This window comes from Zonotrichia leucophrys, unplaced genomic scaffold, assembly GCF_028769735.1.
Source record: "Zonotrichia leucophrys gambelii isolate GWCS_2022_RI unplaced genomic scaffold, RI_Zleu_2.0 Scaffold_34_1600103, whole genome shotgun sequence".
NCBI classification, from domain to species: Eukaryota; Metazoa; Chordata; class Aves; order Passeriformes; family Passerellidae; genus Zonotrichia; species Zonotrichia leucophrys.
Window position 1 is genome coordinate 1418594 of NW_026992239.1, and position 24147 is coordinate 1442740.

At 60.9% G+C, this 24147-nt stretch overlaps 1 protein-coding gene across 1 annotated transcript in view; it reads left to right on the forward strand.

Annotated features, from left to right (window-relative positions):
* Positions 1–24147, forward strand: part of HUWE1 (HECT, UBA and WWE domain containing E3 ubiquitin protein ligase 1) — a 107128-nt gene that overhangs the window by 27758 nt on the left and 55223 nt on the right. Inside the window, exons 27-40 of the mRNA XM_064736975.1 lie at positions 460–593; positions 2360–2460; positions 3393–3599; positions 6560–6776; positions 7965–8087; positions 9178–9409; positions 12632–12859; positions 13576–13698; positions 14509–14604; positions 14985–15254; positions 19800–19952; positions 22119–22246; positions 22337–22418; positions 23532–23708. Coding sequence (XP_064593045.1) covers positions 460–593; positions 2360–2460; positions 3393–3599; positions 6560–6776; positions 7965–8087; positions 9178–9409; positions 12632–12859; positions 13576–13698; positions 14509–14604; positions 14985–15254; positions 19800–19952; positions 22119–22246; positions 22337–22418; positions 23532–23708 — 2271 coding nt within the window. The remainder of the gene's footprint in view (positions 1–459; positions 594–2359; positions 2461–3392; positions 3600–6559; positions 6777–7964; positions 8088–9177; positions 9410–12631; positions 12860–13575; positions 13699–14508; positions 14605–14984; positions 15255–19799; positions 19953–22118; positions 22247–22336; positions 22419–23531; positions 23709–24147) is intronic.

Consider the following 24147-nt stretch of genomic DNA (forward strand, 5'->3'; position numbering starts at 1 on the left):
GCTTGGGGAGGGATTTGGGGGGGTTGGAGTGGGGTTTGGGAACTTCTAAATGGGGTTTGACGGGGCTTGGGGTGGTTTGAATGGGGCTTAGAGAGTTTGAATGAGGTTTGGGGGGGTTTGAATGGGGTTTTGGAGGGGTTTGGGGGGGCTTGGAATGGGGTTTGAGGGGGTTTGAGTGGGGTTTGGGGGGCTTGGGGGGGACTTGGGGGAGGGGTTTGTGGGATTTTAAAATGGGTTTTGGGGGGGGCTTGGGGAGGGGTTTGGGGGGCTTGGGAAGGGTTTGGGGGATTTGAATGAGGTTTGGGGGGCTCAGAATGGGGTTTGGGGGGCTCAGAATGGGGTTTGAATGGGGCTTGGAGAGTTTGAATGGGGTTGGAATGGGGTTTGGGGGAATTTGGGTGGGGTTTGGGGAGGAGCTTTGGGGTCTCAGGGAATGTTGGGGTCCCGCTGTCCCCCCAGAGCGAGATCAGGGCCATCTCCGTGAACCAATGGGGGTCCCAGCTGGGGCTGAGCGTGCTGGGCAAGCTGAGCCAGCTCTACTGCTCGCTGGTGTGGGAGAGCACCGTGCTGCTGTCCCTGTGCACCCCCAACAGGTACTGGGGACACTGGGAGGGACTGGGGGGCACTGGGAGGGACTATGAAGGGCTTGGGGGGCACTGGGAGGGCACTGGGAGGGACTGGTGAAGGTTTGGGGGGCACTGGGAGGGACTGGGGAGGGTTTGGGAGGCACTGGGAGTGACTGGGGAGGGTTTGGGAGGCACTGGGAGTGACTGGGGAGGGCTTGGGGGGCACTGGGAGGGACTGGAGAGGGTTTGGGGGACACTGGAGGGACACAGGGCTGAGCCAGCTGTGCTGCTCACTGGTGTGGTGCACCCCAAACAGGCACTGGGAGATACTGGGAGGGCACTGGTGAGGGGTTGGGTGGCACTGGTGAAGGTTTTGGGGACACAGGGCTGAGCCAGCTGTGCTGCTCCCAGTGCCTGTACCCCCCTACTGGGTTACTGGGGGGCACTGGGAGGGTTTGGGGGGCACTTGGTGGCACTGGGAGGTCACTGGTGAAGGTTTTGGGGACACTGGGCTGAACCAGCTGTGCTGCTCCCAGTGCCTGTACCCCCCTACTGGGTTACTGGGGGCACTGGGAGGATACTGGAGGGGCTGCTGAGGGTTTGGGTGGCACTGGGAGGTCACTGGTGAAGGTTTTGGGGACACTGGGAGGTCAGTGGTGAAGGTTTTGGTGGCACTAGGAGGTCACTGGTGAGGGGTTGGGTGGCACTGGGATGTCACTGGTGAAGGTTCTGGGGACACAGGGCTGAGCAGGCTGTGCTGCTCCCAGTGTCTGTTCCCCTACCACGTTACTGGGGGGCACTGGGAGGGTACTGGAGGGGTTGCTGAGGGTTTGGGTGGTACTGGGAGGGCACTGCTGAGGGTTTGGGGGGCACTGGGGACACTGGGAGGGTACTGGAGGGACTGATGAAGGTTTGGGTGGCACTGGGAGATCATTGCCAAAGGTTTTGGTGACACTGAAAGGACACAGGGCTGAGCCAATTGTGCCGCTCCCAGTGTCTGTACCCCCCTACCAGGTTACTGGGGGGCACTGGGATGGTTTGGGGGTGCTGGGAGGGCACTGGTGAGGGTTTGGGGGGCACTTGGTGGCACGGGGAGGTCACTGGTGAAGGTTTTGAGGACACTGGGGGCACTGGTGAGGGTTTGGGTGGCACGGGGAGGTCACTGGTGAAGGTTTTGGGGACACTGGGATGTCACTGATGGAGGTTTTGGGGACACTGGGATGTCACTGGTGAAGGTTTTGGGGACACTGGGAGGTCACTGGTGGAGGTTTTGGGGACACTGGGCTGAGCCAGCTGTGCCACTCCCAGTGCCTGTACCCCCCTACTGGGTTACTGGGGGGCACTGGGATGGTTTGGGGGGCACTGGGAGGTCACTGGTGAAGGTTTTGGGGACACTGGGAGGTCACTGGTGAAGGTTTTGGGGACACTGGGATGTCACTGGTGAAGGTTTTGGTGGCACTGGGAGGTCACTGGTGAAGTTTTGGGGACACTGGGCTGAGCCAGCTGTGCTGCTCCCAGTGCCTGTACCCCCCTACCGGGTTACTGGGGGGCACTGGGAGGGCACTGGGGGCACTGGGAGGGTTTGGGGGGCACTTGGTGGCACTGGGATGTCACTGGTGAAGGTTTTGGGGACACTGAGAGGTCACTGGTGAAGGTTTTGGGGACACAGGGCTGAGCCAGTTGTGCCACTCCCAGTGCCTGTACCCCCCCTACCACATTACTGGGGGGCACTGGGGGGCTCTGGGTGCCCAGGAGGTGCCCCCAGCCCCCTGAACCCCCCTGTGCCCCCCCAGTCTCCCCCCAGGCTGTGAGTTTGGCCAGGCTGACATGCAGAAACTCGTGCCCAAGGAGGAGAAAACGGCCCCCAGCCCTCCCCAGGGCGGCCGCAGGGCAGGTGGGGCTCAGGGGGGGCATTTGGGGGGGACATTTTTGGCATTTTGGGGGGTTTGGGGAGGATTTCTGGGGGTTTTGGGGGATTTATGTGGGTCTGGGGAGGATTTCTTGGGGTTATGGGGGTTTTATGGGGGTGTTGGGGAGAGTCTCTGGGGCAAGTTGGGTTTGGGGGGGTCTTGGAAAGGTTTTTGAGGGGGTCTGTGTGGGAAAGGTGGATTTTGGGGGTGTGGGATCTCTGGGGCAGGTCAGTTTTGGGGGTGTCTCTGTACTAAAAATGTCAGTTTTGGGGGGATCTCTAGGAAATACCAGGTTTGAGGAGGGGTCTCTGTAGGAATTTTTAGTTTTTGGGAGGGTCTCTGTAGGAAAGGTCAATTTTGGGTGGGGTCTCTGTAGGAATTTCCATTTTTTGGGGGTCTCTGTGGGAAGGGTCAATTTTGAGGGGGGGTCTCTGTCGGAATTTTTAGTTTTGGGGGGTCTCTGTGGGAAGGGTCATTTTTGGGGGGTCTCTGTGGAAATTTCCAGTTTTTGGGGGGTCTCTATAGGAAAGGCCGATTTTGGGGGAGGGTCTCTGTAGGAATTTCCAGTTTTTGGGGGGTTCTCTGTGAGGGGGGTCACTTTTGGGGAGAGTCTCTGTGGGAAGGGTCATTTTTGGGGGGGGTCTCTGTAGGAAAGGTCATTTTTGGGGAGAGTCTCTGTAGGAATTTCCATTTTTTGGGGGTCTCTTTGGGAAGGGTCACTTTTGGGGGGGGGTCTCTCTAGGAAGTATCAGGTTTGGGGGGGGGTCTCTGTAGGAATTTCCAGTTTTTGGGGGTCTCTGTGGGAAAGGTCGATTTTGGGGGGGGTCTCTTTAGGAATTTCCAGTTTTTGGGGGTCTCTTTGGGAAGGGTCACTTTTGGGGGGTCTCTATGGGTCTCTCCCCCCTGTCCCCCACAGAAGGCGAGGCGGAGGGCCCGGGCCCTGCAGGGGGGGTGGGCAGCGACCCCCCCCCAGCGCAGGGGCTGCTGGAGGGGATGGGGCTGGAGGGGGAGCCCCTGGCCCCCATGGAGACGGACGAGCCGAGCGCCAGCGACCCCAAAGCCAAGGCCAAGATCACCCCGGCCATGGCCGCCCGCATCAAACAGATCAAACCCCTGCTCTCCGGTGAGGAGGGGTCTCAAATGGGTCTGGGGGCTGCAAAAATGGGTCTGGGGGCTCCAAAAATGGGTCTGGGGGCTCCAAAAATGGGTCTGGGGGCTCTAGTAACGGCCTGAGGGTCTTGAAAATTGGGGTAGGGGGTTCCAAAAATGGGTCTGGGGGCTCCAAAAATGGGTCTGGGGGCTGCAAAAATGGGTCTGGGGGCTCCAAAAATGGGTTTGGGGGCTCCAAAAATGGATCTGGGGGCTCCAAAAATGGGTCTGGGGGCTCCAAAAATGGGTGTGGGGGCTCCAAAAATGGGTCTGGGGGATCCAAAAATGGGTCTGGGGGCTCCAAAAATTGCTCTGGGGGCTGCAAAAATGGGTCTGGGGGCTCCAAAAATAGGTCTGGGGGCTCCAAAAATGGGTCTGGGGGCTCCAAAAATAGGTCTGGGGGATCCAAAAATGGGTCTGGGGGCTCCAAAAATGGCCTGGGGCATCTGGAAATGGGGTTGGAGGCTCCAGAAATGGCCTGAGGGACCCCAAAATCAGGCTGAGAGACCCCATAACTATCTTAGGGAGGTTTCAAAAATGGGTCTGGGGGCTCCAAAAATGGGTCTGGGGGATCCAGTAACGGCTTGAGGGTCTTGAAAATTGGGGTAGGGGGTTCCAAAAATGGCCTGGGGCATCCGGAAATGGGGTTTGGGGTTCCCAGAAATGGCCTGAGGGACCCCAAAATCAGGCTGAGAGACCCCATAACTATCTTAGGGGGGTTCCAAAAATGGGTTGGGGGTGTCCAGAAATAGCCTGGGAGACCCTAAAACTGGGTTAGGGGCTTCTAAAGACAGTTTGGGGGATAGCAGGGGTGTCACCCCTGTCCCCCACCAAGGGTCTCATTGTCCCTGTGTCCCCACAGCCTCGTCACAGCTACTCCCCTGTGTCCTTCTGTCCCCTGTGTCCCTCTGTCCCCTGTGTCCCTCTGTCCCCTGTGTCCTTCTGTCCCCTGTGTCCCTCTGTCCCTCCCCAAGGGTCTCACTGTCCCTGTGTCCCCACAGCCTCCTGGCTGGGCTGGGCCCTGGCTGAGCTTGTCCCTCTGTCCCCTGTGTCCTTCTGTCCCCTGTGTCCTTCTGTCCCCTGTGTCCCTCTGTCCCCTGTGTCCTTCTGTCCCCTGTGTCCCTCTGTCCCTCCCCAAGGGTCTCACTGTCCCCGTGTCCCTGCAGCCTTGTCATGGCTGGGCTGGTTGAGCTTGTCCCTCTGTCCCCTGTGTCCCTCTGTCCCCACCCGGGGTCTCACTGTCCCCATGTCCCCACAGCCTTGTCGCGGCTGGGCTGGGCTGTGGCTGAGCTGGTCCCCTGTGTCCCTCTGTCCCCTGTGTCCCTCTGTCCCTCCCCAAGGGTCTCACTGTCCCCTGTGTCCCTGTGTCCTTCTGTCCCTCCCCAAGGGTCTCACTGTCCCCTGTGTCCCTCTGTCCCCTGTGTCCCTCTGTCCCTCCCCAAGGGTCTCACTGTCCCCTGTGTCCTTCTGTCCCCTGTGTCCCTCCGTCCCTCCCCAAGGGTCTCACTGTCCCCATGTCCCTGCAGCCTTGTCATGGCTGGGCCGGGCACTGGTTGAGCTTGTCCCTCTGTCCCCTGTGTCCCTTTGTCCCCACCCGGGGTCTCACTGTCCCTGTGTCCCCACAGCCTCGTCGTGGCTGGGTCAGGCTCTGGCCGAGCTGGTCCCCTGTGTCCTTCTGTCCCCTGTGTCCCTCTGTCCCTCCCCTAGGGTCTCTCTGTCCCCTGTGTCCTTCTGTCCCCTGTGTCCCTCTGTCCCCACCCGGGGTCTCACTGTCCCCGTGTCCCCACAGCCTCGTCGCGGCTGGGCCGGGCTCTGGCTGAGCTGGTCCCTCTGTCCCCTGTGTCCTTCTGTCCCCTGTGTCCTTCTGTCCCCTGTGTCCCTCCGTCCCTTCCCAAGGGTCTCATTGTCCCAGTGTCCCTGCAGCCTCGTCACAGCTACTCCCCTGTGTCCCTCTGTCCCCTGTGTCCCTCTGTCCCCTGTGTCCTTCTGTCCCCTGTGTCCCTCTGTCCCTCCCCAAGGGTCTCACTGTCCCCATGTCCCTGCAGCCTTGTCATGGCTGGGCTGGTTGAGCTTGTCCCTCTGTCCCCTGTGTCCCTCTGTCCCCTGTGTCCTTCTGTCCCCTGTGTCCCTCTGTCCCCATCCGGGGTCTCATTGTCCCCATGTCCCCACAGCCTCGTCACGGCTGGGCTGGGCTGTGGCTGAGCTGGTCCCTCTGTCCCCTGTGTCCCTCTGTCCCCTGTGTCCCTCTGTCCCTTGTGTCCCTCTGTCCCTCCCCAAGGGTCTCACTGTCCCCGTGTCCCCGCAGCCTTGTCATGGCTGGGCCGGGCTCTGGCTGAGCTTGTCCCTCTGTCCCCTGTGTCCCTCTGTCCCCTGTGTCCTTCTGTCCCCTGTGTCCCTCTGTCCCTCCCCAAGGGTCTCACTGTCCCCATGTCCCCACAGCCTCGTCACGGCTGGGCCAAGCTTGTCCCTCTGTCCCCTGTGTCCTTCTGTCCCCTGTATCCCTCTCTCCCCACCCGGGGTCTCACTGTCCCCTGTGTCCCTTTGTCCCCTGTGTCCCTTTGTCACCCCCCAAGGGTCTCACTGTCCCTGTGTCCCCACAGCCTCGTCATGGCTGGGCCAGGCGCTGGCCGAGCTTGTCCCTCTGTCCCTTGTGTCCCTCTGTCCCCATGTCCCTCTGTCCCCTGTGTCCCTCTGTCCCTCCCCAAGGGTCTCACTGTCCCTGTGTCCCACAGCTTCCTGGCTGGGCTGGGCCCTGGCTGAGCTTGTCCCTCTGTCCCGTGTCCCTCTGTCCCCACCCGGGTCTCATTGTCCCCATGTCCCCACAGCCTCGTCACGGCTGGGCTGGGCTGTGGCTGAGCTTGTCCCCTGTGTCCCTCTGTCCCCTGTGTCCCTCCGTCCCTCCCCAAGGGTCTCACTGTCCCCGTGTCCCCACAGCCTCGTCGCGGCTGGGCCGGGCTCTGGCCGAGCTCTTTGGGCTGCTGGTCAAGCTCTGCGTGGGCTCCCCGGTGCGGCAGCGCCGCAGCCACCACGCGGCCGCCGCCGCCCCCGCGCCCACCGCGGCCGCCCGCGCCACGGCCTCGGCGCTGACCCGGCTGCTGACCAAGGGGCTGAGCTGGCAGCCGCCCCCCTACACCCCCACGCCACGGTTCCGGTCAGTGACCACGGGGACAGGGATGGGAATGATGGGAACTGGGATGGGATGGGATGGGATGGGATGGGATGGGATGGGATGGGATGGGATGGGATGGGATGGGATGGGATGGGATGGGCACGGCCTCGGCGCTGACCAACGGGCTGAGCTGGCAACCGCCACCCTACACCCCCACGCCACGGTTCCGGTCAGTGACCACGGGGACAATAGAATTGGGATGGGAATGATGGGAACTGGGATGGGATGGGGATGGGGATGGGGATGGGCACGGCCTCGGCGCTGACCCGGCTGCTGACCAAGGGGCTGAGCTGGCAACCGCCCCCCTACACCCCCACGCCACGGTTCCGGTCAGTGACCATGGGGACAGGGATGGATGGGATGGGATGGGATGGGATGGGATGGGATGGGATGGGATGGGATGGGATGGGATGGAAATGATGGGAACTGGGATAGGATGGGGATGGGCACGGCCTCGGCGCTGACCCGGCTGCTGACCAAGGGGCTGAGCTGGCAACCGCCCCCCTACACCCCCACGCCACGGTTCCGGTCAGTGACTGTGGGGACAGGGATGGGAATGATGGGAACTGGGATGGGAATGGGAATAGGAACGGGATTGGAAGCAGGAGAGGGAGAGGGAATGGGAGTGAGGATAGGAATTGGAGCAAGGATGGGGATGGGAACGGAGGTGAAGATGGGAATGAGGATTGAAACAGGAACTGGAAATGGGAGGGGGAATAGGAACAGGATTGGGAATAGGAGAGGGGATGGGAATAGGGCAGCAGGGTGAGGCTGGAAGAGGAGGAGCTGGGATTGGGAATGGGGCAGGCTGCGGGAGAGGGGCGAGGTTGGCAATGGGGTGGGCTTGGAAAGAGGAGGGGCTGGGATGGGTCTGCCTCCTTCAGGGGTGGAGCTTGGGGAGTGCCCACGCCCAGTGCCGTGGTCAGTGCCCATGGCCATGCCTGGTGCCGTGGTCAGTGCCCGTGGCCATGCCTGGTGCCGTGGTCAGTGCCCATGGCCATGCTGGTGCCGTGGTCAGTGCCCGTGGCCATGCCTGGGGCCGTGGTCAGTGCCCATGGCCATGCCTGGTGCCGTGGTCAGTGCCCATGGCCATGGTGCCGTGGTCAGTGCCTGTGGTCAGTGGCCGTGCCCAGTGCCATGCCCAGCACTGACCCCAGCCCGTGCCCCCAGGCTGACGTTCTTCATCTGCTCGGTGGGGTTCACGTCGCCCATGCTGTTCGACGAGCGCAAGTTCCCCTATCACCTCATGCTGCAGAAATTCCTCTGCTCCGGCGGCCACAACGCCCTCTTCGAGTGAGCTGGACACTGTCTGGACACTGACCATGGACTCCAGACACTGACCGGACACTGGACACTGACTGGACATTGACCATGGACTCCAGACACTGACTGGACGCTGGACACTGCCCAGACACTGACTGGACACTGACCAGACACTGGACACTGACCACACGCTGACCATGGACCTCAGACACTGACCATGGACACAGGACATTGATTATGGATGCTGACCGGACACTGACCAATGCCCCTGGACCCTGACCCGAGACACTGACAGTGGATACTGACCGTGGACACTGGACACTGACTGGACACTGAGCAGTGCTCCTGGACACTGGACACTGACCATGGATACTGAACAATGATCATGGACATTGACTGGACACTGAGCAGTGCTCCTGGACATTGGACACTGACCACAGACACAGACTGATTCTCCTGGGCACTGACCCTGACCCTGGACACTGACCCTGACCCTGGACACTGACCCCTCCAACTCCTGTGGGTGGGGGGACACTCCCAATACCCCAAATCCTTTTTTTCCCCCCCAGGACCTTTAACTGGTCACTCCCATGACCTTGGGGTCCCTGCCATGACCTTGGGGTCCCTCCCAACACCCCAAATCCCTTTTTCCCCCCATGACCTCGGGGTCCCTCCCATGATCTCGGGGTCCCTCCCAGCACCCCAAATCCCTTTTTCCCCCCATGATCTCGGGGTCCCTCCCATGACCTTGGGGTCCCTCCCAACACCCCAAATTCCTTTTTTCCCCCCAGGACCTTTAACTGGTCCCTCCCATGACCTTGGGGTCCCTCCCATGATCTCGGGGTCCCTCCCATGACCTCAGGGTCCCTCCCAATACCCCAAATCCCTTTTTTCCCCCCAGGACCTTTAACTGGTCCCTCCCATGACCTTGGGGTCCCTCCCAACACCCCAAATTCCCCCCAGACCCTTTTACTGGTCCCTCCCATGACCTCAGGGTCCCTCCCAACACCCCAAATCCCTTTTTCCCCCCATGACCTCGGGGTCCCTCCCATGACCTCGGGGTCCCTCCCATGATCTCGGGGTCCCTCCCAACACCCCAATTCCCTTTTTTTCTCCCCAGGACCTTTAACTGGGCGCTGTCCATGGGGGGCAAGGTTCCGGTTGGGGAGGGTCTGGAGCACCCCGACCTGCCAGACGGCACCGGGGAGTTCCTGGACGCGTGGCTGATGCTGGTGGAGAAGATGGTGAACCCCAGCACGGTGCTGGAGTCCCCCCATGCCCTGCCTGCCAAGGCCCCCCCGCATGGACACCCCCCCTTCAGCGCCCTGCGCTTCCTCGTGGTCACCCAGAAGGTGGGCAGGGGGAAAAACGGGGTTTGGGGAGGGGGAAACGGGGTTTGTAGGGGGAAAAGTGGGGTGAGAAGGGCGGAAATGGGGTTTGGGGAGGGGGGAATGAGGTTTGGGGAGGGGGAAATGGGGTTTGGGATGGGGGAAGCAGGGTTTGGGATGGGGGAAATGGGATTTGGGGAGGGGGCAAAGCGGGGTTTGGGCAGGGGGAAATGGGGCTTGTAGGGGGAAATGGGGTTTGGGGAGGGGGAAAAACAGGGTTTGGGATGGGGGAAATGGGGTTTGGGAGGAGGGGGAAACGGGGTTTGGGGAGGGGGAAACGGGGTTTGGGATGGGGAAAAATGGGGTTTGGGGAGGGGGAAATGGAGTTTGTAGGGGAAATGGGGTTTGGGGGGGGGAAATGGGGTTTGTAGGGGGAAAAGTGGGGTGAGAAAGGCGGAGAAATGGGGTTTGGGGAGGGGGGAAACGGGGTTTGGGATGGGGGAAATGGGGTTTGGGGAGGGGGAATGGGGGTTTGGGGAGGGGGGAAAACGGGGTTTGGGGAGGGGGGAAACGGGGTTTGGGATGGGGAAAAATGGGGTTTGGGGAGGGGGAAATGGGGTTTGTAGGGGGAAATGGGGTTTGGGGAGGGGGAATGGGGTTTGGGGAGGGGGAAAAAGTGGGGTGAGAAGGGCGGAAATGGGGTTTGGGGAGGGAGAAATGGAGTTTGGGGAGGGGGAAAAACGGGGTTTGGGGAGGGGGAGATGGGGTTTGGGATGGGGGAAATGGGGTTTGGGGAGGGGGAAAAACAGGGTTTGGGGGGGGAAACGGGGTTTGGGGAGGGGGAAATGGGGTTTGGGGAGGGGGAGATGGGGTTTGTAGGGGGAAAAGTGGGGTGAGAAGGGGGGAAATGGGGTTTGGGGAGGGGGAATGGGGGTTTGGGGAGGGGGAGATGGGGTTTGGGGAGGGGGAAATGGAGTTTGGGGATGGGGAAGTGGGGTTTGGAATGGGGGAAATGGGGTTTGGGGAGGGGGAAATGGGGCTTGGGGAGGGGGAAATGGAGTTTGGGGAGGGGGAAACGGGGTTTGGGATGGGGAAAAATGGGGTTTGGGGAGGGGGAAATGGGGTTTGTAGGGGGAAAAGTGGGGGTGAGAAGGGCGGAAATGGAGTTTGGGGGGGAATTTGGGGTTTGGGGGGGCAAACTGCATTTCTCCTTGCCACCAAAAGCCACGTCCCCACCGTGTCCCCACTGTGTCCCCTCCGTGTCCCCACCTTGTCCTTGTCCTCGACACGTCCCCACTGTTTCCCACCGTGTCCCCGCCGTGTCCCCGCCATGTCCCCACCATGTTCCCACCTTCTCTCCACCATGTCCCCACTGTGTCCCCTCCATGTCCCCGTGTCTCCTCTGTATCTGTGCCTGTCCCCACCATTTCCCCATTACGTCCCCACCTTCTCCCTGCCATGTCCCCACCATGTCCCCACTGTTTTCCCACCACGTTCCCATGTCCCTTCCATGTCCCCACCATGCTCCCCCATGTCCCCATCATGTCCCCCACCTTCTCCCTGCCATGTTCCCACCATGTCCCCACCGTATCCTGACCTCATCCCTGCCATATCCCCACCGTGTCCCCTCTGTATCTCATCATGTCCCCGCCGTGTCCCCACCATATCCCCATGTCCCCTCCATGTCCCTGCCTGTCCCCACCATGTTCCACCATGTCCCTGCCATGTCCCACCGTGTCCCACCATGTCCCCTCTATGTCTGTGCCTTTCTCCACCATGTCCCCAACGTGTCCCCACCTTCTCCCTGCCATGTCCCCACCATGTCCGCACTATATCCCACCATGTCCCCACCTTCTCCCCACCATGTCCATGTGTCCCCTCTATGTCCCCACCTTCTCCCTGCCATGTCCCCCCCCATGTCCCCTCCATGTCTCTGCCTGTCCCCACCGTGTGCCCCCTTCTCCCTGCCATGTCCCCACCATGTCCCCCCCTTTTCCCTGCCATGTCCCCACCTTCTCCCTGCTGTATCCCCACCACGTCCCACCGTGTCCCATGTCCCCACCATGTCCCACCGTGTCCCCGCCGTGTCCCATGTCCCTGCCATGTCCCACCGTGTCCCCACCGTGTCCCACCATGTCCCCCTGTGTCCCCACCTTCTCCCTGCTGAATCCCCACCATGTCCCATGTCCCTGCCATGTCTCCACTATATCCTACCATGTCCCTGCCATGTCCCCACCATGTCCCCACCATGTCCCACCGTGTCCCCGCTGTGTCCCATGTCCCTGCCATGTCCCCACCGTGTCCCCACTATCTCCCACCGTGTCCCCACCGTGTCCCGCTGTGTCCCCACCTTCTCCCTGCTGTATCCCCACCATGTCCCCACTGTGTCCCATGTCCCTGCCATGTCCCCACTATATCCTACCATGTCCCACCGTGTCCCCGCTGTGTCCCCACCTTCTCCCTGCTGTATCCCCACCATGTCCCATGTCCCTGCCATGTCCCCACCATGTCCCCACTATATCCCACCATGTCCCCACCGTGTCCCCGCTGTGTCCCCACCTTCTCCCTGCTGTATCCCCACCATGTCCCATGTCCCCGCCATGTCCCCACCATCTCCCACCATGTCCCCACCACGTCCCACCATGTCCCCACTGTGTCCCCACCTTCTCCCTGCTGTATCCCCACCATGTCCCCACTGTGTCCCATGTCCCTGCCATGTCCCCACCATGTCCCTCCACATCCCACCGTGTCCCTGCTGTGTCCCCACCTTCTCCCTGCTGTATCCCCACCATGTCCCCACTATCTCCCACCATGTCCCCACCACGTCCCCACCATGTCCCTGCCATGTCCCATGTCCCCACCATGTCCCACCGTGTCCCACCATGTCCCCTTGTGTCCCCACCTTCTCCCTGCTGAATCCCCACCATGTCCCACCATGTCCTACCATGTCCCTGCCATGTCCCATGTCCCCACCGTGTCCCCACCATGTCCCACCGTGTCCCCGCTGTGTCCCATGTCCCACCATGTCCCCACCATGTCCCCACCATGTCCCATGTCCCCACCATGTCCCCCCCTTTTCCCTGCCATGTCCCCACCTTCTCCCTGCTGTATCTCTACCATGTCCCCACCATGTCCCACCCTGTCCCCGCTGTGTCCCCACCTTCTCCCTGCTGTATCCCCACCGTGTCCCCACCATGTCCCCACCATGTCCCCACCGTGTCCCACCGTGTCCCGCTGTGTCCCCAGGCCGCGTTCGCCTGCATCAAGCAGCTGTGGCAGCGGCGGCCGCTGAAGGTGTACGGGGGGCGCATGGCCGAGTCCATGCTGGCCATCCTGTGCCACATCCTGCGGGCGGAGCCGCTGCTGCGCGAGCGCCTGGGCCGCGAGCGAGAGGGGCCCGCGCCCGACGAGCCCGGCGGCGACGAGGGGGGAGCCCGCAGGGAGCCCCACGTCAACCAGCAGCAGCTGCAGCAGGTGTGGGGATAGGGAAAATGGGGAGTGGGAGAGGGGAAAATGAAAATGGGGGTGGGAGGGGGGAAAATGGGGGGTGGGGAAAATGGGGGGTGGGAGGGGGGAAAGTGGGGGTGGGAGGGGGGAAAGTGGGGGGTGGGAGAGGGAAAAATGGGGGTGGGAGGGGGGAAAGTGGGGGTGGGAGAGGGGAAAATGGGGGTGGGAGGGGGGAAAATGGGGGTGGGAGGGGGAAAGTGGGGGTGGGGAAAGTGGGGGTGGGAGAGGGGAAAATGGGGGGTGGGAGGGGGGAAAGTGGGGGGTGGGACGGGGGAAAGTGGGGGATGGGAGGGGGGAAAATGAAAATGGGGGTGGGAGGGGGGAAAATGAAAATGGGGGTGGGAGAGGGGAAAGTGGGGATGGGATAAGGAAAAATGGGGGTGGGAGGAGGGAAAATGGGGGGTGGGAGGGGGGAAAATGGGGGGTGGGACAGAAAAATGAGGGGTGAGACAAAAAAAATTGGAGGTGGGAGTGAAAAATGGGAGGTGTGAGGCTCCCCCGAATTGTCCTCAAACCCCTCCCTGTGCCCCCCAAATCCCTCTCTGTGCCCCAAATGCCCCCCAAACCCCTCCCTGACCCTTTTGTGCCCCCCTAAATCCCCTCAAACCCCTCCCTGTGCCCCTCAAACCCCTCCTCACGCCCCCAAATCCCCCCCCTGACCCCTCTGTGTGCCCCCTCCCCAGCTGATGGACATGGGTTTCTCCCGGGAGCACGCCATGGAGGCGCTGCTCAACACCAACACCATGGAGCAGGCCACGGAGTACCTGCTCACCCACCCACCGCCGCTGATGGGGGGCTCTGCACGGGTCAGTGGGGCTGGGGGGGCACAATGGGGGGGGCTGGGGTGGGGGGAGGGGAAATGGGGGGGATTTGGGGGGGTCTTGCACTGGGGGAAGGGGAATAGAGAGGATTTGGGGGGGTGTTGCAGTGGGGGAAGGGGAATAGAGAGGATTTGGGGGGGGTCCTGCAGTGGGGGAAGGGGAATAGAGAGGATTTGGGGGGGTGTTGCAGTGAGGGAAGGGGAATAGAGAGGATTTGGGGGGATCAGGGAGGGGATTTGGGGGGGTCCTGCACTGAGGGAAGGGGAATAGAGAGGGTTTGGGGGGGTCCTGCACTGGGGGAAGGGGAATAGAGAGGGTTTGGGGGGATCAGGGAGGGGTTTGGGGGGGTGTTGCAGTGAGGGAAGGGGAAATAAGGAGGACTTGGGAGGGATCCTGAGGGGTTTTGGGGGGACCTCGCTGTTTTTTGGGGGTTCCTTGTGGTTTTTGGGATGTTTTGAGGGTGGGATCCTGAGGGGATTTTGGGGTGGTTTGGGTGGTTTTTGGAGGTCCTGATGGTTTTTTGGGGTGCTTTGAAGGGGTTTGGGAGTTCCTGGTGGATTTTTGGGTGGTTTTTGGGATGGTTTGGGTGGTTTTTGGGATGGTTTGGGTGGTTTTTGGAGGTCCTGATGGTTTTTTGGGGTGCTTTGGGTGGTTTTTGGGCTGCTTTGAAGGGGTTTGGGAGTTCCTGGTGGATTTTTGGGTGGTTTTTGGGATGGTTTGGGTGGTTTTTGGGGCTCCTGGTGGTTTTTGGGGTGCTCTTGGGGGGTCCCCGCAGCCCCTGACGCTGCCCCCCAGGACCTGAGCATGTCAGAGGAGGATCAGATGATGAGAGCCATCGCCATGTCCCTGGGCCAGGACATCCCCATGGAGCAGCGCGCCGAGTCCCCAGAGGTGGGACCCCCAAAAACCCCATTTCCTGTCCCAAAAACCCCATTTCCTGTCCCAAAAACCCCATTTCCCTGCCCCCATTTCCCTATTCCAAACCCCATTTCCCTGCCCCCATTTCCCTATTCCAAACCCCATTTCCCTGCCCCAAACTCCATTTCCCTGCCCCAAACCCCCATTTCTCCCCCATTTCCCTGCCCCAAACCCCATTTCTCCCCCATTTCCCTGCCCCAAACCCCATTTCCCTGCCCCAAACCCCCATTTCCCTGCCCCAAACCCCCATTTCCCTGCCCCAAACTCCCATTTCTCCCCCATTTCCCTGCCCCAAACCCCCATTTCCCTTTGCCAACCCCCATTTCTCCCCCTCCTCACCCCGTTCCCCTCAGGAGGCCGCGTGCCGCAAGGAGGAGGAGGAGCGGCGGGCGCGGGAGCGGCAGGAGGAGGAGGAGGCCAAGTGCCTGGAGAAGTTTGAGGGGGCCGAGCCGCTGGAGGCGGCCGAGCTCGGCGCCTTCACGGACTCGATGCTGCCGGGCTGCTCTCAGCTGCTGGACGAGCTGCCCGACACCGTGTACCGCGTGTGCGACCTGCTGATGACGGCCGTGCGCCGCAACGGCCCGGCCTACCGCGACAGCGTGCTCAAACAGGTGGTGCAGCAGGTATGGAGCCTTAAACCCAACCTAAACCTGCCCTAAATCCGCCCTGAGCCAGCCCTGACACCCCTAAGCCCACGCTGAACCAGCCCTGAGACCCCTAAACCCACCCTAAGCCAACCCTGAGATCCCTGACCCCAATGGTGGCCATGTGCTGCAATGGCCCGGCCTACCGGGGCAGCATGCTCAGACAGGTGGTGCAGCAGGTATGGAGCCCTAAATACAGCCTAAATCCCGCTTAAACCTGTCTCAAACCTACCCTGAACCACCTCTAAGACCCCTAAACCCACCCTGAACCAGCTCTGAGACCCCTAAACCCACCCTGAGCCAGCCCTGAGACCCCTAAACCCACCCTGAGATCCCTGACCCCAATGGTGGCCGTGCGCCGCAATGGCCTGGCCTACCACGACAGCGTGCTCAAGCAGGTGGTGCAGCAGGTATGGACCTTTAAACCCAGCCTAAACCTGCCCTAAATCCACCCTGAGCCAGCCCTGACACCCCTAAGCCCACCCTGAACCAGCCCTGAGACCCCTAAACCTGCCCTAAACCAACCCCGAGATCCCTGACCCCAATCATGGCTGTGCACCGCAATGGCCCGGCCTACCGCGACAGCGTGCTCAAACAGGTGGTGCAGCAGGTATGGTGCCCTGAACCCAGCCTAAACCTGCCCTAAATCCACCCTGAGACCCCCAAACCCACCCTGAGCTAACCCTGAGACCCCTAAACCCACCCTGAGATCCCTGACCCCAGTCATGGCTGTGTGCTGTAATGGCCCGGCCTACTGGGACAGCGTGCTCAAACAGGTGGTGCAGCAGGTATGGAGCCCTGAACCCAGCCTAAACCCTGCTTAAACCCATCCTGAACCAGCTCTGAGACCCCTAAACCTGCCCTAAACCCACCTTGAACCAGCCCTGAAACCCCTAAACCCACCCAAGACCCCTGACCCCAGTGATGACCATGTGCCGTAATGGCCTGGCCTACTGGGATTGCGTGCTCAAACAGGTGGTGCAGCAGGTATGGAGCCCTAAATACAGCCTAAACCCAGCTTAAACCTGCCCTAAATCCGCCCTGAGCCAGCCTTGACACCCCTAAACCCACCCTGAACCAGCCCTGAGACCCCTAAACCTGCCCTAAACCAACCCTGAGATCCCTGACCCCAGCGATGGCCATGTGCCTTAATGGCCCGGCCTACCGCGACAGCGTGCTCAAACAGGTGGTGCAGCAGGTATGGAGCCCTAAATACAGCCTAAATCCAGCTGAAACCTGCCCTAAATCCGCCCTGAACCAGCCCTGAGACCCCTAAACCTGCCCTAAACCCACCCTGAACCAGCTCTGAGACCCCCAAACCCACCCTGAGACCCCTGACCCCAATCATGGCCGTGCGCCGCAATGGCCCGGCCTACTGGGACCGCGTGCTCAAACCGGTGGTGCAGCAGGTATGGAGCCTTAAACCCAACCTAAACCTGCCCTAAATCCACCCTGAGACCCCCAAACCCACCCTGAGCTAACCCTGAAACCCCTAAACCCACCCCAAGATCCCTGACCCCAATGATGGCCGTGCGCCGCAACGGCTCGGCCTACTGCGACAGCGTGCTCAAACAGGTGGTGCAGCAGATATGGTGCCCTGAACCCAGCCTAAACCTGCCCTAAATCCGCCCTGAGCCAGCCCTGACACCCCTAAACCTGAATCAGCCCCGAGACCCCTAAACCCACCCTGAGATCCCTGACCCCAATGGTGGCCATGTGCTGCAATGGCCCGGCCTACCGGGGCAGCATGCTCAGACAGGTGGTGCAGCAGGTATGGAGCCTTAAACCCAGCCTAAACCTGCCCTAAATCCACCCTGAGCCAGCCCTGACACCCCTAAGCCCACGCTGAATCAGCCCTGAGACCCCTAAACCTGCCCTAAACCAACCCCGAGATCCCTGACCCCAATCATGGCTGTGCGTCGCAACGGCTCAGCCTACTGGGACAGTGCGCTCAAACAGGTGGTGCCGCAGGTATGGAGCCCTAAATGCAGCCTAAATCCAGCTTAAACCTGTCCCAAACCCACCCTGAACCACTTCTGAGACCCCTAAACCCACCCTGAACCAGCCCTGAGCCCCCTAAACCCACCCTGAATCAGCCCTGAGACCCCTAAACCCACCCTGAGACCCCTGACCCCAATCATGGCTGTGTGCTGCAATGGCCCGGCCTACTGGGACAGCGTGCTCAAACAGGTGGTGCAGCAGGTATGGAGCCCTAAATACAGCCTAAATCCAGCTGAAACCTGCCCTAAATCCTTCCTGAACCAGCCCTGAGACCCCTGAACCTGCCCTAAACCCACCCTGAACCAGCTCTGAGACCCCCAAACCCACCCTGAGACCCCTGACCCCAATGGTGGCCGTGTGCCGCAATGGCCCGGCCTATGGGGACAGCGTGCTCAAACAGGTGGTGCAGCAGGTATGGAGCCTTAAACCCAACCTAAACCTGCCCTAAATCTACCCTGACACCCCCAAACCCACCCTGAACCAGCCCTGAGACCCCTAAATCTGTCCCAAACCCACCCCAAGACCCCTGACCCCAATGATGGCCATGCGCCGCAACGGCCCGGCCTGTGGGGACAGCATGCTCAAACAGGTGGTGCAGCAGGTATGGAGCCTTAAACCCAGCCTAAACCTGCCCTAAACCCACCCTGAGCCAGCCCTGAAACCCCTAAACCTGCCCTGAGATCCCTGACCCCAATCATGGCTGTGCGCTGCAAGGGCCCGGCCTACTGGGACAGTGTGCTCAAACAGGTGGTGCAGCAGGTATGGAGCCTTAAACCCAGCCTAAATCCAGCTTAAACCTGTCCCAAACCCACCCTGAACCACTTCTGAGACCCCCAAACCCACCCTGAGCTAACCCTGAGACCCCCAAACCCACCCTGAGATCCCTGACCCCAATGATGGGTGTGTGCTGCAATGGCCCGGCCTACTGGGACAGCGTGCTCAAACAGGTGGTGCAGCTGGTATGGAGCCTTAAACCCAGGCTAAACCTGCCCTAAATCCGCCCTGAGCCAGCCCTGACACCCCTAAGCCCACCCTGAGCCAACCCTGAGACCCCCAAACCCACCCTGAGACCCCTGACCCCAATCATGGCCGTGCGCCGCAATGGCCCGGCCTACCGCGACAGCGTGCTCAAACAGTAGGTGCAGCAGGTATGGAGCCCTGAACCCAGCCTAAACCCAACTTAAACCCATCCTGATCCTGTCCCAAACTCACCCTGAGACTCCTAAACCCACCCCGAGGCCCCCAAACGCGCTCCAAGATCCCTGACCCCAATCATGGCTGTGTGCTGCAATGGCCCGGCCTATGGGGACAGTGCGCTCAAACAGGTGGTGCCGCAGGTATGGAGCCCTAAATGCAGCCTAAATCCAGCTTAAACCTGTCCCAAACCCACCCTGAACCACTTCTGAGACCCCCAAACCCACCCTGAGCTAACCCTGAGACCCCTAAACCCACCCTGAGACCCCTGACCCCAGTCATGGCTGTGTGCTGCAATGGCCCGGCCTACTGGGACAGTGTGCTCAAACAGGTGGTGCAGCAGGTATGGAGCCCTAAAGACAGCCTAAATCCAGTTTAAACCTGTCCCAAGCCCACCCTGAACCAGCCCCGAGACCCCTAAACTTGTGCCAAACCTGCCCTGAGACCCCCTGAGCCCCCAGGTGTGCCAGGTGCCCCCCTGAACCCCGCTGACCCACTGACCACTGACTCCCAGGAGTGAGAGGCAGCCAATGTCCTGATCAAGATGGCCATGCCCCACTGACCTCTGACCCCCAGTGACCCCATAACCCCAGTGACCACCCTGATCCCCACTACCCACTGACCCCCAGTGACCCCTGACCCCCACTGACCACTGACCACTCGTTCCCCCAGGTGTGGGAAGCGGCCAATGTCCTGATCAAGGTGGCCGTGCCCCAGTGACCCCCAGTGACCCCATAACCCCAGTGACCACCCTGATCCCCACTGACCCCCAGTGACCCCATAACCCCAGTGACCACCCTGACCCCCACTGACCCCCAGTGACCCCCAGTGACCCCATAACCCCACTGACCCCCAGTGACCCCATAACCCCACTGACCCCACTGACCTCCTGACCACTCATTCCCCCAGGTGTGGGAAGCAGCCAATGTCCTGATCAAGGTGGCCGTGCTGCTGACCTCTGACCCCCACTGACCCCATAACCCCACTGACCACCCTGACCCCCAGTGACCCCATAACCCCACTGACCACCCTGATCCCCACTGACCCCCAGTGACCCCATAACCCCAGTGACCACCCTGATCCCCACTGACCCCCAGTGACCCCATAACCCCACTGACCACCCTGATCCCCACTACCCACTGACCCCCAGTGACCCCACTGACCTCCTGACCACTCATTCCCCCAGGTGTGGGAAGCAGCCAATGTCCTGATCAAGGTGGCCGTGCCCCAGTGACCCCATAACCCCACTGACCACCCTGACCCCCAGTGACCACCCTGATCCCCAGTGACCCCATAACCCCACTGACCACTGACCACTCGTCCCCCCAGGTGTGGGAGGCGGCCGATGTCCTGATCAAGGCGGCCGTGCCGCTGACCACCAGCGACACCAAGACGGTGTCGGAGTGGATCAGCCAAATGGCCACCCTGCCCCAGGCCTCCAACCTGGCCACGCGCATCCTGCTGCTCACCCTGCTCTTCGAGGTACCCCAAAACCTGGGGGGCTTAACCCAAAACCTGGGGGAGTGACCATAGAATGTGGGGGAGTGACCCCAAAACCCGGGGGGAACCCCAAAACCTGGGGGAGTTAACCCAAAACCCTGTGGGGTTAATCCCAAAACCTGCAGAGATTAAGCCAAAACATGGGGGAGTGACCATAGAACATGGGGGAGTGACCCCAAAACCCGGGGGAACCCCAAAACCTGGGGAGGGTTAACCCAAAACCTGGGGGAGTGACCATAGAACGTGGGGGAGTGACCCCAAAACCCGGGGGGAACCCCAAAACCTGGGGGGGTTAACCCAAAACCTGGGGGAATGACCATAGAACATGGGGGAGTGACCCCAAAACCTGGGGGGGTTAACCCAAAACCTGGTGGGGTTAATCCCAAAACCTGGGGGAGTTAACCCAAAACCCAGTGGGGTTAATCCCAAAACCTGGGGGGCTTAACCCAAAACCTGGGGGAGTGACCCCAAAACCCGGGGGGAACCCCAAAACCTGGGGGAGTGACCCCAAAACCCGGGGGAACCCCAAAACCCGGGGGGAACCCCAAAACCTGGGGGAGTTAACCCAAAACCCAGTGGGGTTAATCCCAAAACCTGCGGAGATTAACCCAAAACCTGGGGGAATGACCACAGAGTCTGGGGGGAGTGACCACAGAATGTGGGGGGATGACCACAAAACTTGGGGTGAACCCAAAACCTGGGGAGGCACCCCAAAACTTGGGGGGAACACCCCTGGGTCCCTGGGCCTCACCAGGTGCTTTCCAGAGGTGGCTCATGTTCCAAAAATCCCAAGGTTTGGGGTTGTTTTGGGGTGCTTTGAGGGTGTTTTGGGGGTGTTTTTGGGGTGCTGATGTTTTTGGGGTGCCCCAGGAGCTGAAGCTGCCCTGTGCCCCTTTGGGAGGGTCCAGCTGCGTGCTGGTTTCTGTGGATATTTTGGGGGCGTTTCTGGATATTTTGGTCAGGATTTCGGTGTTTTTTGGGGTGCTGATGTTTTTGGGGTGCCCCAGGAGCTGAAGCTGCCCTGTGCCCCTTTGGGAGGGTCCAGCTGTGTGCTGGTTTCTGTGGATATTTTGGGGGCATTTCTGGATATTTTGATTGGGATTTTTGGGGTGTTTTGGTGGATATTTTGGTCGGGATTTTTGGGGTGTTTTGGTGGATATTTCGGGGTGCTGATGTTTTTGGGGTGCCCCAGGAGCTGAAGCTGCCCTGTGCCCCTTTGGGAGGGTCCAGCTGCGTGCTGGTTTCTGTGGATATTTTGGGGGCGTTTCTGGATATTTTGGTCGGGATTTTGGTGTTTTTTTGGGATGTTTTTTGGGGTGCTGATGTTTTTGGGGTGCCCCAGGAGCTGAAGCTGCCCTGTGCCCCTTTGGGAGGGTCCAGCTGTGTGCTGGTTTCTGTGGATATTTTGGGGGCATTTCTGGATATTTTGGTCAGGATTTCCGTGGTGTTTAGGATGTTTTTTGGGGTGCTGATGTTTTTGGGGTGCCCCAGGTGATAAAGCTGCCCTGTGCCCCTTTGGGAGGGTCCAGCTGCGTGCTGGTTTCTGTGGATATTTTGGGGGCATTTCTGGATATTTTGATTGGGATTTTTGGGATGTTTTGGTGGATATTTTGGGGTGCTGATGTTTTTGGGGTGCCCCAGGAGCTGAAGCTGCCCTGTGCCCCTTTGGGAGGGTCCAGCTGTGTGCTGGTTTCTGTGGATATTTTGGGGGCATTTCTGGATATTTTGATTGGGATTTTTGGGGTGTTTTGGTGGATATTTTGGTCGGGATTTTTGGGGTGTTTTGGTGGATATTTTGGGGTGCTGATGTTTTTGGGGTGCCCCAGGTGATAAAGCTGCCCTGTGCCCCTTTGGGAGGGTCCAGCTGTGTGCTGGTTTCTGTGGATATTTTGGGGGCGTTTCTGGATATTTTGGTCAGGATTTTGGTGTTTTTTGGGGTGCTGATGTTTTTGGGGTGCCCCAGGTGATAAAGCTGCCCTGTGCCCCTTTGGGAGGGTCCAGCTGCGTGCTGGTTTCTGTGGATATTTTGGGGGCATTTCTGGATATTTTGGTCGGGATTTTTGGGGTGTTTTGGTGGATATTTTGGTCGGGATTTTTGGGGTGTTTTGGTGGATATTTCGGGGTGCTGATGTTTTTGGGGTGCCCCAGGAGCTGAAGCTGCCCTGTGCCCGCGTGGTGGAGTCCAGCTGCGTGCTGGACGTGCTGATCAAGCTGCTGGAGGTGGTGCAGCCCTGCCTGCAGGCTGCCAAGGAGCACAAGGAGGTGCAGACCCCCAAGTAAGGAGTGAGCCCTTGCAGACCCCCCAGAACCCCCCCCAAAAACCCCCCTGGGATGCTCTCACAACTCTCCTGCCCCCCCAAAAAAAGGTGGATCACCCCTGTGCTGCTGCTGATTGATTTCTATGAGAAGACGGCCGTGTCCTCCAAGCGCCGCGCGCAGATGAACAAGGTGGGAGGGCTGGGGGGAGTCTGGGGGGTCCTGGGGGGAATTTGGGGGGTCCTGAGGGGAATCTGGGGGGTCCTGGGGAGAATCTGGGGGGTCCTGAGGGAATTTGGGGGGTCCTGAGGGGAATTTGGGGGGTCCTGGGGGGAATTTGGGGGGTCCTGAGGGGAATTTGGGGGGTCCTGAGGGGTTATGGGGGGGCTGGAAGGGGACATGGGGAGCTCCTGGGGACACATGGTGGGGCTGGGAGGGGAGTGGAGCAGCCAGGGTGACACAGGGGGTGACACCCAGAGTCCTGGGGGAAACAGGGGGTGACACACAGAGCCCTGGGGACACAGGGGGTGACACACAGAGTCCTGGGGGAAACAGGGGGTGACACACAGAGCCCTGGGGACACGAAGGGTGACACACAGAATCTTGGGGGAAACAGGGGGTGACACAGGGGGTGACACCCAGAGTCCTGGGGGACACAGGGGGTGACACAGGGGGTGACACACAGAGCCCTTGGGGACACAGGGGGTGACACCCAGAGTCTTGGGACACAGGGGGTCACACACAGGGTCCTGGGGGACACAGGGAGTGACACGGGATAACACACACAGGGTCCTGGGGAAGGGCCTTGGGACCCTGGGAGACACAAGGTGACACAGGGGTGGCACACAGGGTCCTGGGGGATGCAGGAGGTGACACAGGGGATGACACACGGGGTCCTGGGGAGGGGCCTTGGAGTTCTGGGGGACACAGGGGGTGACACAGGGGTGGCACACAGGGTCCTGGGGGATGCAGGAGGTGACACAGGGGATGACACACGGGGTCCTGGGGAGGGGCCTTGGAGTTCTGGGGGACACAGGGGTGACAGAAAGGGTCCTGGGGGACACAGGGAGTGACACAGGGGTGACACAGAGGGTTCTGGGGGACACAGGGGGTGACACAGGGGTGACACAGAGGGTTCTGGGGGACATGGGGTCATGTGAAGGGTCTCTGGTGACACACAGAGTCCTGAGGGATGGGGACAATTACCTCACACCCCCACCACACCCAGCACTACCCTGAGCAAGGTTTGGGGGGCACATGAGGGGCTCCAGACCACTGACCCCCCCTCCCAATGTACCCCCCCAGTACCTGCAGGCCACTGGGAACAACTGGCGCTGGTTTGACGACCGCTCTGGCCGCTGGTGCAGCTACAGCGCCAGCAACAACAGCACCATCGACGCGGCCTGGAGAGCCGGCGAGCCCAGCGTGCGCTTCACGGCCGGCAGGCGGCGCTACACCGTGCAGTTCACCACCATGGTGCAGGTGAGGGGCTGGGGGACATGGGGACACACCCTGGGGTCAGCCAGGCCATGGGGACACAGCCCTGGGGTGTGGGGACATGACCCTGGGGTCAGCCAGGCCATGGGGACAGGGGCTGGGGTCATGGGGACACACTGTGGCACCATGCAGTTCACCATCATGGTGCAGGTGAGGGGCTGGGGGGCTTGGGGACATGGGGACACAGCCTGGGGTCACGGGGACACAGCCCTGGGGTGTGGGGACACACTGCTGCACCGTGCAGTTCACCACCATGGTGCAGGTGAGGGGCTGGGGGCATGGCCCCGGGGCATGGGGACATGGGCTGGGGTCAGCCAGGCCATGGGGACACAGCCCCAGGCCTTGGGGACACGGCCCTGGGGTCAGCCAGGCCATGGGGACATAGGCCAGGGTCATGGTGACACAACCCTGGGGCACGGGGACA